Source organism: Neoarius graeffei, chromosome 2, assembly GCF_027579695.1.
Source record: "Neoarius graeffei isolate fNeoGra1 chromosome 2, fNeoGra1.pri, whole genome shotgun sequence".
Taxonomy (NCBI): domain Eukaryota; kingdom Metazoa; phylum Chordata; class Actinopteri; order Siluriformes; family Ariidae; genus Neoarius; species Neoarius graeffei.
The window spans coordinates 70,374,753-70,387,430 of NC_083570.1; the positions used below are offsets into that span (position 1 = coordinate 70,374,753).

The 12,678-nt window shown below is 43.8% G+C and overlaps 1 protein-coding gene across 3 annotated transcripts in view; it reads right to left on the reverse strand.

Annotated features, from left to right (window-relative positions):
- tln2b (talin 2b) overlaps positions 1-12,678 on the reverse strand; it is a 218,981-nt gene that overhangs the window by 105,724 nt on the left and 100,579 nt on the right. For all 3 annotated transcript variants that reach the window (XM_060914863.1, XM_060914864.1, XM_060914862.1), the window contains 4 exons: positions 10,695-10,838; positions 4,624-4,721; positions 4,365-4,494; positions 876-1,028 (listed from right to left, as the gene is read on the reverse strand). In XM_060914863.1, coding sequence (XP_060770846.1) covers positions 876-1,028; positions 4,365-4,494; positions 4,624-4,721; positions 10,695-10,830 — 517 coding nt within the window. In that variant the 5' untranslated portion in view covers positions 10,831-10,838. The remainder of the gene's footprint in view (positions 1-875; positions 1,029-4,364; positions 4,495-4,623; positions 4,722-10,694; positions 10,839-12,678) is intronic.

The following is a 12,678-nucleotide window of genomic DNA, read 5'->3' on the forward strand; positions in this document are numbered from 1 at the left end:
TCTGCCCTGTAATAATGGACTTACCTACCGTAGCTAACTACCTCGCCATGAATTATTACATGATGTTTTAGCCCCTTTTGAATGTGTCTTACTCCATGAGCTTATGAGTGGAGATGAGATTGTGAGATCATGAAGCTTTTGTAGATGTTTGTCTCTTTAGAAAAAAAACAAAAACAAAAAACTGCAGCCCAATCTACACATACAACATTCTCAAGACTCTTCAATGCCTCTGTGCGCTTTGGGAACAAGGTAAGAATTGTTAGTTTACCCCCGGACACAAAATACAACTTTAAAGGAACAGTCCACCGTATTTCCATAATGAAATATGCTCTTATCTGAATTGAGACGAGCTGCTCCGTACACCTTCTGCATGCTTCGGCAGCGCATTGATATCTGAGCTCCGTATCAATGCGCTGCCGAAGCGCGCAGAAGGTGTTAGTACGCCTGTCATTATAGTGCGGACTTTCCATAGCATAGAAAATCGTTACGTTTCAATTTGTGTAACTGAATTTGTTTCATATCACTGGTCATATAAACCTATGTAAACAGGAAAAACGCGGAAGAGTTTGGTCGCATCTAACTACAGCCCCGACATACTGAGCCTAGCTACATTGCTAACAGGAGTGACCGCGTGTCTGACTGCGTCTGACTGACTGGGAGGTCGCGCAAAGCTCGGAGAGGTACAGAACAGCTTGTCTCAATTCAGATAAGAGCATATTTCATTATGGAAGTACGGTGGACTGTTCCTTTAAAGTGCAGCGATATTAGTGTGCCATTAGTATCAGTCTTTTATATTTGTTTACATGTTTGTGTGTGTTACATGTGTTTTCATGATTGTGAGAGAACATCATCGATTATGGTAAATACAAACTCACACTCATCATCTGTATGAAGCTTGGCTTTGAGTTTTTCCATCTTCCTCTCGTCTCGGAGCAGAGTTCGCTCCTTCTTCAGGGTACCCATGCCGTCCTCCTTCTTGTCTTCCCCCTGCTCCTGGATCAGAGAGTACTCCTCGTAGTTTGTGATTCCTAACAGGGTAACCAGAAGAGAAGGGGGGAAAAAAAAAGACTGAAACTTTGTCCTTTGTTCTCTCTTTCATAACAGTAGGCATATCAGATGCTCGCTGGCCATGCTGTGAAAATTGTGCATGCAGACGCTCATCTAAGTTTCCAAATCTGTCATTGCTCAACTCTTGAATATTTTCTATTGTGAATACTATCATTAAAAAGCTTATAATTTCTGCTTTCCAAAGAAATTTATCCCCTTAAGATCAGTTCAGTACTTTGGGAGTAATGGCAAGTTGAAGTTGGTACAATGGAGTACACTCCCTGCTCGCGTGACGTCGGGAAACTGCCGGTGCTTTTTGAGTCACAAGAAAGTGGTCAGGCTCTCTCTCTTCTGATCGGTTTCCAACTGGATTATTCATGAATATCAATCATAACTTTTACAGGGATGTTCTCTCACTCTCACCGTTTCTGATGAAATATTCAGCAAAAAATTTTCCATCAGCTAGTTTTGATGTGATGCTTCACGGGAGACTTTGAAGTGAGTTTTCAGAGCTTTACCTACTTATTTTTTTTTTCAAATTAAAGTGATTCATGTAAATAAATAACTTTTAGAATATAACTGGAGTAGTTCTGATGAAAAACACAGAGCTTAGTGGTCGGAATGATATTTATAAAAAAACAAACAAAAAAACAGAAGTCAGAAACGTGAGTGTCAATTTCAATTCAGTTAAATGGAATTGTTTATTGGATGTGGATCACAGTTTTTTCAAGGTTAGCCTTGAAAGCTGTGAATATTATTCGAAATAATCATTCATATTCTTTAATACAAACACTAGTAGGCCCTACTTTTGAGAAATACAAAGGCCTAAAGAGCAAAAAGAGGGTATTAGAAATAATCTTATTACTTTTTTATTGAGTTTACAGATTTATCAGTTTACCTAATTAGCATAATTTATACTAAATTGAATAATTTGCATAATTTGTTTTTACTAATTTTTCGATCTTTGTATTCAGTATACAACCATCTATATGCCTGACAATTTCCACGTAAATATCTTGGAAAAATAAAAGTTAAGAAAAAAAACATTTGATCTCGTTCGTTAATGAGGCCCATTTTGGACCATGTGATCCTCATACAGTGGTGCTTGAAAGTTTGTGAACCCTTTAGAATTTTCTATATTTCTGCATAAATATGACCTAAAACGTCATCAGATTTTCACACAAGTCCTAAAAGTAGATAAAAGAGAACCCAGTTAAACAAATGAGACAAAATTATTATACTTGGTCATTTACTTATTGAGGAAAATTATCCAAATACGTATCTGAGAGTGGCAAAAGAATGTGAACCTTTGCTTTCAGTATTTGGTGTGACCCCCTTGTGCAGCAATAACTGCAACTAAACATTTCCGGTAACCGTTGATCAGTCCTGCACACCGGCTTGGAGGAATTTTAGCCCATTCCTCCGTACAGAACAGCTTCAGCTCTGGGATGTTGGTGGGTTTCCTCACATGAACTGCTCGCTTCAGGTCCTTCCACAACATTTCAACTGAATTAAGGGTCAGGACTTTGACTTGGCCATTCCAAAACATTAACTTTATTCTTCTTTAACCATTCTTTGGTAGAACGACTTGTGTGCTTAGGGTCGTTGTCTTGCTGCATGACCCACCTTCTCTTGAGATTCAGTTCATGGACAGATGTCCTGACATTTTCTTTTAGAATTCGCTGGTATAATTCAGAATTCATTGTTCCATCAATGATGGCAAGCCATCCTGGCCCAGATGCAGCAAAAGAGGCCCAAACCATGACACTACCACCACCATGTTTCACAGATGGGAGAAGGTTCTTATGCTGGAATGCAGGGTTTTCCTTTCTCCAAACATAACGCTTCTCATTTAAACCAAAAAGTTCTATCTTGGTCTCATCCGTCCACAAAACATTTTTCCAATAGCCTTCTGGCTTGTCCACATGATCTTTAGCAAACTGCAGATGAGCAGCAATGTTCTTTTTGAAGAGCAGTGGTTTTCTCCTTGCAACCCTGCCATGCATACCATTGTTCAGTGTTCTCCTGATGGTGGACTCATGAACATTAGCCGATGTGAGAGAGGCCTTCAGTTGCTTAGAAGTTATCCTGAGGTCCTTTGTGACCTTGCCGACTATTACACGCCTTGCTCTTGGAATGATCTTTGTTGGTCGACCACTCCTGGGGAGGGTAACAATGGTCTTGAATTTCCTTCATTTGTATACAATCTATCTGAATGTGGATTGGTGGAGTCCAAACTCTTTAGAGATGGGTTTGTAGCCTTTTCCAACCTGATGAGCATCAACAATGCTTTTTCTGAGGTCCTCAGACATCTCCTCTGTTTGTGCCATGATACACTTCCACAAATGTGTTGTGCAGATCAGACTTTGATAGATCCCTGTTCTTGAAATAAAACAGGGTGCCCACTCACACCTGATTGTCATCCCATTGATTGAAAACACCTGACTAATTTCACCTTCAAATTAACTGCTAATCCTAGAGGTTCACAAAGTTTTGCCACTCACAGATATGTAATATTGGATCATTTCCCTCAAATGATCAAGTATAATATTTTTGTCTCATTTGTTTAACTGGGTTCTCTTTATCTACTTTTAGGAATTGTGAGAAAATCTGATGTTTTAGGTCATATTTATGCAGAAATATAGAAAATTATAAAGGGTTCACAAACTTTCAAGCACCATTGTACATGTCAGTTTTCTAAAAATTAAGTTGTTTTCCCCCAATCTTTGATTTGTAATATCTCAAGAACGGATAAACATTTTAATTCTGTAAAAAGTATGTTGTTCTGCATTCGGTTCTGAATTCACTGAAAGCAGGTTCAAGCTATTTGGATTGAATTTTCACCCGATATGCCTAATAAGAGCATAACCATGACTAGACATAGTATAGACATTTCCCTGAAATGTACGCATAATCCAGGTAACTCAGAAGCAGAGAAATGAATCAGAAACCCTGTAAACAAACACAAGACAAAGATATCTAGCAGAGATCCTCTCCTCCCTCCACACTCATCTTCACTCCAGCCGACCTGCACCATAATTGAAATCTAGTACTGCAGGAATAGCTCAATGCCATAAGTGGAGAGGAGGAGAAGAGAGGAAAGCACGATTCTACAGCTTCCCTGTGATGGAGCATTACTGTCTCTGAAGCACAATAGCAACACTTTATTAAAAAAAGTCACAGGAATAATGGATTCTTTGCTCTTCTAACAAAATCCATTCACAGCACCAAGAGAATATAGAGGAGTACTAGATGGACAGCATTTCACTGAGGCAGCCTGGAACAAGAAGTACCCAGAGAGAAAAAGAAGCGCACACCTATTCTGCTGCATATAGTGACGAGCAGCTCGCCTACGGTTTTGGAATCATCCACCATAATAGTCTTGATTGCTCCATCCAGCATTTTAATCTTCTGCGGCCGCTGCTTCTTCTTGTACTCCAAAACATCCTGTGAATGCGAGACAGACAAAAACTCAGGCTTTATCTGTACACAGAAATTGAACAATTCTAGAAAAATAAGGAAAGATAATGGTATGTTATGAAATGTTATTGTAATGAACAGTGGTAATGCTGTTACCCCATTTCGGAGCATGTAGTAGTCTAGAGTACGACCAGATTCCAACCAGATGCCTTTCCTCGGGTCATCATCTGACAAGAACAGGCCATAGTCCGAGGCTTTAACACAAAAATGAGACAAGGAGTCAATTATCATGCTTTCATACTGTCTGGATGCTGGGTGGCTGTTACGACACTGATGCCAGGGGTCGTGTGTGGGGTTGTGTGTGGGTGCGTGTGTCTCTCTCTCTCTCTCTCTCTCTCTCTCTCTCCCTCAGGTAGATGCCCCTTCCTCCTATACGCAGCTGTTACCACTCACCTCGTTGAGGGGCCATGTTAAAAGTGAGGGGGAGACGCCTCTCGAAAGGGTGTGTGAGCCGGTGGGCTGTGGCTGTGACCATTGGGAGAGAGAGTTGTGAGCTGCATCTAGAGTGAGTGTTCTGCTCCTTTCAGGGGAAAGGAGCGTGCGTAACCCCTGACCTGTTTGGTTGTGGTTCATTTGTTGTAGTTTTGGTGGGAAAACCTGGTTATTGTGTTTGTTTTTCCTTTGTTTGGAGACCAGTGACTTTAGTTGTTTTTTCTATTTTGCAAATAAAAACGGTTTCCGTTTCAGCCCGAGTCCACCTCCTTGTCCTCGTTTTCTTCCCAGGTCTTTTTGGTTTATCTTTGTTGCTTTCCCCCATCCCCTATTTGCCACGGGGAAAGTAACAAGTGCGGGCTCATCCGGGATCTCTCCATCGAAGGAGAGGGTTTTGGTGGTGGATCACCGGTGTGTGTGTGTGTGTGTGTGTGTGTGTGTGTGTGTGTGTGTGTGTGTTTTTGACAGTCTCCCTGGTTGAAATAGATGAGTGTCCAGCTAGGCTGATCTCAGTCTTTCTATCGGGCACTCGTTTATTATTTTGCCTTTTTTGTTTTTGAAGTAATCCTGGGCGGGGATACACTTCCCTGGCGGGGGTAGGCGTTCGGGGCTCCGGCCGCCGAGGGATAGCCTTTAAAGTCGCCTCGAGCCCGGCACGCTCCGAGAAGATTGAGGTAGGTGAAGTTTTGGTTAGGTAGGAACCAGGGGTGAACTGTTAACCGGTGGGTCTGTTTTGTGTAGTGGGTAAGTTGTGCCCTTTTGTTTTGTGGCTGTAGCGCTACTGTTAGCCGTGGGCTAGGTTGGCTGGGGGGGCTGGTTAGCCATGGTGACATTTGATGTAGCGACGTTTGCGGCCGGTCCTATGTGGGGTCAGTTGAAGGAGTGTAGGAAACAGGACCTATTCGAAATCACCAGGCACTATAGTGTCTTCGTCCCATTTTCTCTCCGCAAGTGTGACCTGAAGGCTGCGGTTGCGGAGGCTCTAGTGGCTAAGGGGGTGCTTAGCTCGGCACATTCCCAAGTGGTATCAGGGCAACAAATGTTGGTGAGCCACCCCTCTTCTCCTTTGGAGGAGCCGGCTGAGGCCCAGCCGGCTGGGTTGACTCCTCGCTCCCATGTGCTGGGGGAAAAGAAGCAGGTCACTCTGCCGCAATTTGACCCCTTTTTAGTAGAGTCCTTCGAACCAGGGGAGGACTCTACTAAAAAGGGGTCAAATTGCGGCAGAGTGACAGGGTCTAGGGTGGTGACCAAGTTGCCACCATCTCTGACCGGAGAGGGCTTTTATGTGGGTAAAAACATTCCCCTGGTCCCAGTGTTCCAAGAGGCCGAGGTTGAGACCTATTTTAGTGCGTTTGAGCGAATCGCCATAGCATTAAGCTGGCCACAGGAGGCGTGGGCAGTTTTGCTACAGTGCAAGCTAAGTGGTAAAGCCCAAGAAGCTTACGTGTTGCTCTCGGTTACTGATAGCCTAGAATATGATAAACTTAAAGGAGCTGTCCTGCAGACATATGAGCTGGTGCCAGAGGCATACCGCCAATGCTTCAGGGGGCTCAGGAAAAACCATAGCCAAACTTATGCCGACTTCGCCTGGGAAAAGGGCGTGCTGTTTGACAGGTGGTGTGCGGCATGTAAGGTTGGGGATGTAGCCTCCTTGCGGGAACTGGTGCTGGTGGAAAAGTTCAAGAACCGTGTCTCCGGCCAAATTGTTACATACTTAAATGAGCAAAAAGGGGTCAACACTGCAGCAGGCTGCAGTGCTGACAGACGAGTTCTCGCTGATGCACAAAACCAACTTTGACCGGCATGACCCCTTTTCCACCCGCACCTTTTCCCGCAAGGCTGTTGACTCGCCGGTGGGTCCAGCTCCCCATGCCAGTCCACCTGCTCAGGGCCCAAGAGGGGGAAAGCCCTGCTTTTATTGCCTCAAGCCAGGCCACCTGGTTGCTGACTGTGAGGTGCTGAAGCAGAGGCAGCAGGGGGCTGCGCCGAAACCACCAAAAGGAGTGAGTCTGATTAAAATGGTGGCCTCGTCTCCAATCAGTCAGTGTCCTGCCATACCCGAGTCAGATGAATGTTTTAAACCGTTCATTTCTCATGGGTTTGTGTCACTCACGGGTAGAGTGGAGGATCAGCGTCTGGTTACCATCCTCCGTGACACTGGTGGTTCTCAGTCGTTTATACTATTCAGCGTTTTACCTTTGAATAAAGAGTCTGCCTGTGATGCGAGTGCTGTGGTTAGGGGGATTGGGATGAGTTTTGTGCCTGTGCCCTTCCATCGCGTCCATGTGCGATCGCAGTTAGTGACTGCTTTCTTTTCAGTGGCTGCTCGCACCTCTTTCCCTATAGAAGGTGTTGAATTCATTATGGGGAATGACATGGCGGGTGGGAAAGTTTACCCTCCTCCAGAAGTCGTGAGTGTCCCTATCTCTGTTCATGAGCCTGATGTCTTAGCTGAAAAACACCCAGATGTGTTCGGCATCAGTGTTTTGACCAGAGCTCAGGCCCGTAAGTAAGGTAAGGAAGTTAACTTGTCTGACTCTCTGTTCGTTACCGCCCTGTTTGAGGACAAGCTGCCCCCTTCTGTTGAGTTGACAGAAGTAGTGGAGACGGTCACCACTCCTGATATCACCCTGCCACTAAATCGGGACACCCTTATAAAAGCCCAAAAGGCTGACTCCGGAGGGTTGTAGGCAGCATGTGTTGTCGTTGGCCCATGAGCATCTGTGGTCTGGTCACCTGGGGGTGACTAAGACGTATGATCAGGTCCTAAAACATTTCTTTTGGCCCGGAATGAAAGCGGACGTAGCCTGTTTTTGCCAAACGTGTCACACATGCCAGATAACTGGTAAACCAAATCAAAAGGTTCCTCCAGCCCCGCTGTGTCCCATTCCCACTGTCGGCACGCCGTTCAAGCATGTTATTGTAGACTGTGTGGGTCCCCTACCAAAAACTAAATCCAGTAACCAGTTCCTATTGACGGTGATGTGCGTCATGACTCGTTTTCCTGAAGCCATTCCCCTTTGGAAAATTACTGCATCGGTGGTGAGTAAAGCCCTCCTAAAGTTCTTCACCACTTTTGGCCTCCCACGTATCGTGCAGACGGATCAAGGCACGAATTTTATGTCAAAAACATTCCGACAGGCCCTGCAGTCCCTGGGGATTTCCCATTCCATAAGTAGCGCTTACCACCCAGAGTCACAGAGTGCGCTGGAACGATGGCACCAAACCCTGAAATCGATGTTGCAGAAATATTGCTACGAATCAGGGAAAGATTGGGATGAGGGGCTGCCGTTTATGCTCTTGCTATCCGTGATGCTAAGCAGGAGTCACTTGGGTTTAGTCCGTCTGAGCTGGTGTTTGGCCACAATATATATGGCCCCTTAAAAGTGTTGCAGGACCAGTTCACGACCAGTTTCCCTCCTGAAACCAATGTTTTAGATTTTGTGTCACAGTGCAGAGCCCGATTACATAGCTCCACCTCACTGGCGAGGGAAGCCCTCTCTGCTTCCCAGGGGGATATGAAGAGGCAGTATGACCGTAAGGCAGTGGTGCGCCAATTCCACCCTGGTGTGTGTTGCTGCCAGTGCCTGGTTCTGCGCTCACCGCCCGGTTTCTGGGTCCATATGTGATAGACAAAAGGGTGTCAGACACGGATTATATCATCCGCACCCCTGAACGTAGATGTAAAACACGACTGTGTCATGTAAACATGTTGAAACCTTATTTCCCCAGAGACCCGTCCCAGGTGCGGGGCAGCGCTGGGTAGCCGACTTCCCTGGTGTGTGCTGAGGTACCAGCGGATGACAGACTCAATGTGCCCTCTGGTGGCCAACAGAGTGGTAAATTAACAAATTCTGAGTTTCTGTCGGATGCTGACTCCCGTCTTTCTTACCTCCCGGCCGAACAGCGATATGAAATTCTGAGCTTGTTTCAGTCCTTTCCCACCTTGCTTGGGGATGTGCTGTCTCATACCAAGGTATTGCAGCATGATATTGACGTGGGGGGGCTACCCCTATTAAGCAACATGCCTACCGATGCTCAGTAGATAAGCGTTAGCTAATGAAGGCTGAGGTGGAGTACCTGGTGGAAAATGGTTTAGCTGAGCCTAGTTGCAGCCCCTGGAGTTCCCCGTGTTTGTTAGTGCCAAAAGCTGATGGAATGCCCAGTTTCTGTACCGATTTTAGGAAGGTAAACGTGGTCACGGTGTCGGACAGTTTCCCTTTGCCCCGTATTGATGACTGCATGGACAGCATTGGTCCAGCCACTTACATCACCAAGTTAGATCTCTTAAAAGGGTACTGGCAGGTCCCGCCAACACCCTCAGCATCTGACATCTCGGCTTTTTCACTGCTTCAGATGGGTTAAATGCAGAGGATGAATCTCGCTGTGCTTGAAGTGTGCATGTGACAAACGTTTCTTCTTCTAAAATTCATTGTGGCTTGAAGACGCAAATCACATTAGCCACACAGCACATGCCTGATATAAATCAGATCTGGAGTCTAATAATAGTATTGAGAGTGAAGAGACTGAAACCACCCTGCTCTGTCAATAACAACAAGAGATTCTGCAAACCTCAATAAACACTGAGCCATTTGTTTGACTTTCAGGCAAGTTGATTATAGGAGTGGAGAAAGATGAGAGAAGATGAAGAGGAGGAGGAAGACGAAGAAGAAGAAAAAGATACAGACAGCAAGAGTAATGTGGCCGTGACAGATTTTCATCTCCTCTGCTAGCTTTCTGAAGCCTGAATCCATCAAACTCACACCGAGACGGAATTAGTGTGTGTGACCCGGTGCTGCCTTGGCTGCTCTCATCTGAGACTCTTTATCGAAGACGTTTCATACATTTTGACATTACACTACACACTGATGCCAAGTGCATTACATTATTCTGAACGGCAACAAATCTTGTGAAAAATTCCTTTTATATTAGAATGTGGACGGCAGGGCATATCTGACCTCAGTATTTTCCCTTGTCTTGTAGATACCTGCTGAATCAAACAGTAGAATCAACAGTAGCAATAAAGATCATGGACATTAAGCAGTGACGGAGGCAGGGATAGCAAGAGTGATTGGAGGAGTATCTGAGCTATACTGTGCAGAAAAAGGGGAGGGGAAAAAACGAGTACTGACATAATACAACAAAAACTGCAGCTTCCTACTGTTCTACTTCAGCAAAACACCAGCAAGTTTTTAATGCATACTGAATTCAAATTATATTTACACTAGATAATGACCCAATTCATTTGATGAATTCAGAGCAATGAGGTCAGAGACGCTTATAATTCAACCCATGCTTGTAAAGACACCAGAGACCCAATGCATAGTAAATCAACTTTACTATCAAAGAATATTTTATTATGACCAGGTTCCCTGCCCTGATAATCGCATCATCAGTTTCTCTTCGGCTAATCAGACACAAATTATGCCACCACTCTTGCTGGAGCAGTTGGGGGTTAGGTGCCTTGCTCAAGGGCACTTCTGCCAGTCCTGCTGGTCCAGGGAATCAATCCAGCAACCTTCTGGTCCCAAGGCTGTTTCTCTAACCATTAGGCCATGGCTTCCCCTTTAAGAATGAGATAATGGATGAAACAAAGCTCCAGCTCTGATTTATTTGGAACTGAATCTGTATCCATGCCAACAGCGCCGCCAAATAAATAAATAAATAAATAAATAAATAAATAAATAAAACACCCCACAAACCTGCACTAGTCCTCAGAGTAACAGTAATCTCACCTTGTCCAGTCTGGGCCTCGGGAACCCTCTCTCGGATGATGCGGCAAGCATCGTACACTGGGGTGGAGGGCTCAAACTGCATGGTCTTCACCACATTGCACTGCCGCACACAGATCTTCAGCGACAGGGCCACCATCTTGACCTCTGTTCAATCAAGAATGCATACAGGCAGAAAAACGTTATTAAAAGAAGCCGCCCAACCCATTGAGGAGCATCAGTGGCAGCACTGATGAGTTTTAACAGCTTGTACAACAGTGCCGATAGAATTCAATTCTGTAACATCAGAAAATGCTGATCAAGTTTTAAAACAGTCGCTCTGACAGTAACACCAATTACAGGTTTTATATTAAAGTGCTCATTCAGATAAGCCATATATTTTTTTTAGAACATATTTGATTAATTGAGAACACACCATAATCTAAGGCTTATTAAGGGGGTGAAAAAAAAAAAAAAAAAAAAAAAAAAAAACACGTGATGAGGGAATAACTTTAATCATGATGAAGCTTTCTGTAAGCAGATGTTAACATTTATAAAAGGGGTTCCAATGTCAGTGCCGTTATATTTTCTGGTTTCTTGGTAACACACAGAGAGAGAGAGAGAGAGAGAGAGAGAGAGAGAGAGAGAGAGAGAGAGAGAGAATAAAAACACTGGCATGGTAAGAGCTACATCATGGGGTGGTGTAATGCAGGTTTTATTCCTTACATATAACTGCTAACTTGCTTAAAGCTCCTTGTATAGCTCTATTGTAGAAAAATATATTTCACCTAAACTGTAACAGACTAAATAACTGTGTAATCCAAATCACAATGAAAATCCAATTACGTTCACAGAGTAAATGTTTGCATACGTTCTGCACATGTACATTTTCATTACAACCACCATCGGAGAACGGGCAAAACAATGAGTCCCATGCAGAAACGTGTTTTAATCTGAATATATCCTAGAACATGTTTGCTTCTTTTCACCTTCTGTTTAGCAGGGACATATGAAACATGTCCTTCATTGAGCGATGCGCTTCAAGGTGATGCGACAGACCATTAGGAGACACAGCTGAAGATCTGTAAAGTTTAGCTTGTTAGCCAGGAATTCAAGGTTCCCATTTACGCTCTGACAGGAGTCACATGCTTTTTGTTGTTATAGTAACAGGACAGTAAGATGTTACTCCTCACTTGCACTATAATTGTTTGAATTACACAAGAACATGCAAGTATATGGACATTTTAAACAGACTGCTACAACGAGGGCACGCATAAACAGCTCATTCTATCTGCACTTGAAAATCTCTGCATGCAAACACACTCCAGAACGTGCCTCAGTTCCAGTTTGTGCTTTCTGTATTTAACAAGATTTTTTAAAAATGTGCAATTCTGCCCTTTTAAGTGGGTTTAAAAAAAATTACTACAATTAGCTCACTAATTCATGGTAGAACAGTAAAAGTAAATTAATAAAGCCTTTAAGCAAGAAGTGAAAGTTTACAGTGCAGGTCCTGACGGAGTTAATAAGGACTCCGGAGGCATCGTTTTTAATCCTAGTCTTCCAACGCAATAAGTGGATATTTCTGGAGCTGGGAAAAGATAGGACTAATGCTCGGTAAGGCTTAAAGAGGCTGTGCATGTGGAAGATCCAAACATCTACTGTTATTGGCCTGAAAGGTCTCCAGTTCATATGAAATTAAGAAGGTCTCACCATTCTGATAACCAAGTTTACTGAAAACGTGAGGTACGAATACTAATGGGCCAAAATGTGCTTTGTATAATAGGATAAATGTCTGATACAGTTACACTAGTACTAGGAGTGGAAACTAGTAATCAAGTGAGACGGATTTTCTCTGATAACAGACATGTTCATGGGCCGCAGCAATGAGTTACTACACTCCCTCAATACCATCTCATAGTCTTACAGTGGTGCTTGAAAGTTTGTGAACCCTTTAGAATTTTCTATATTTCTGCATAAATATGACCTAGAACATCATCAGATTTTCACA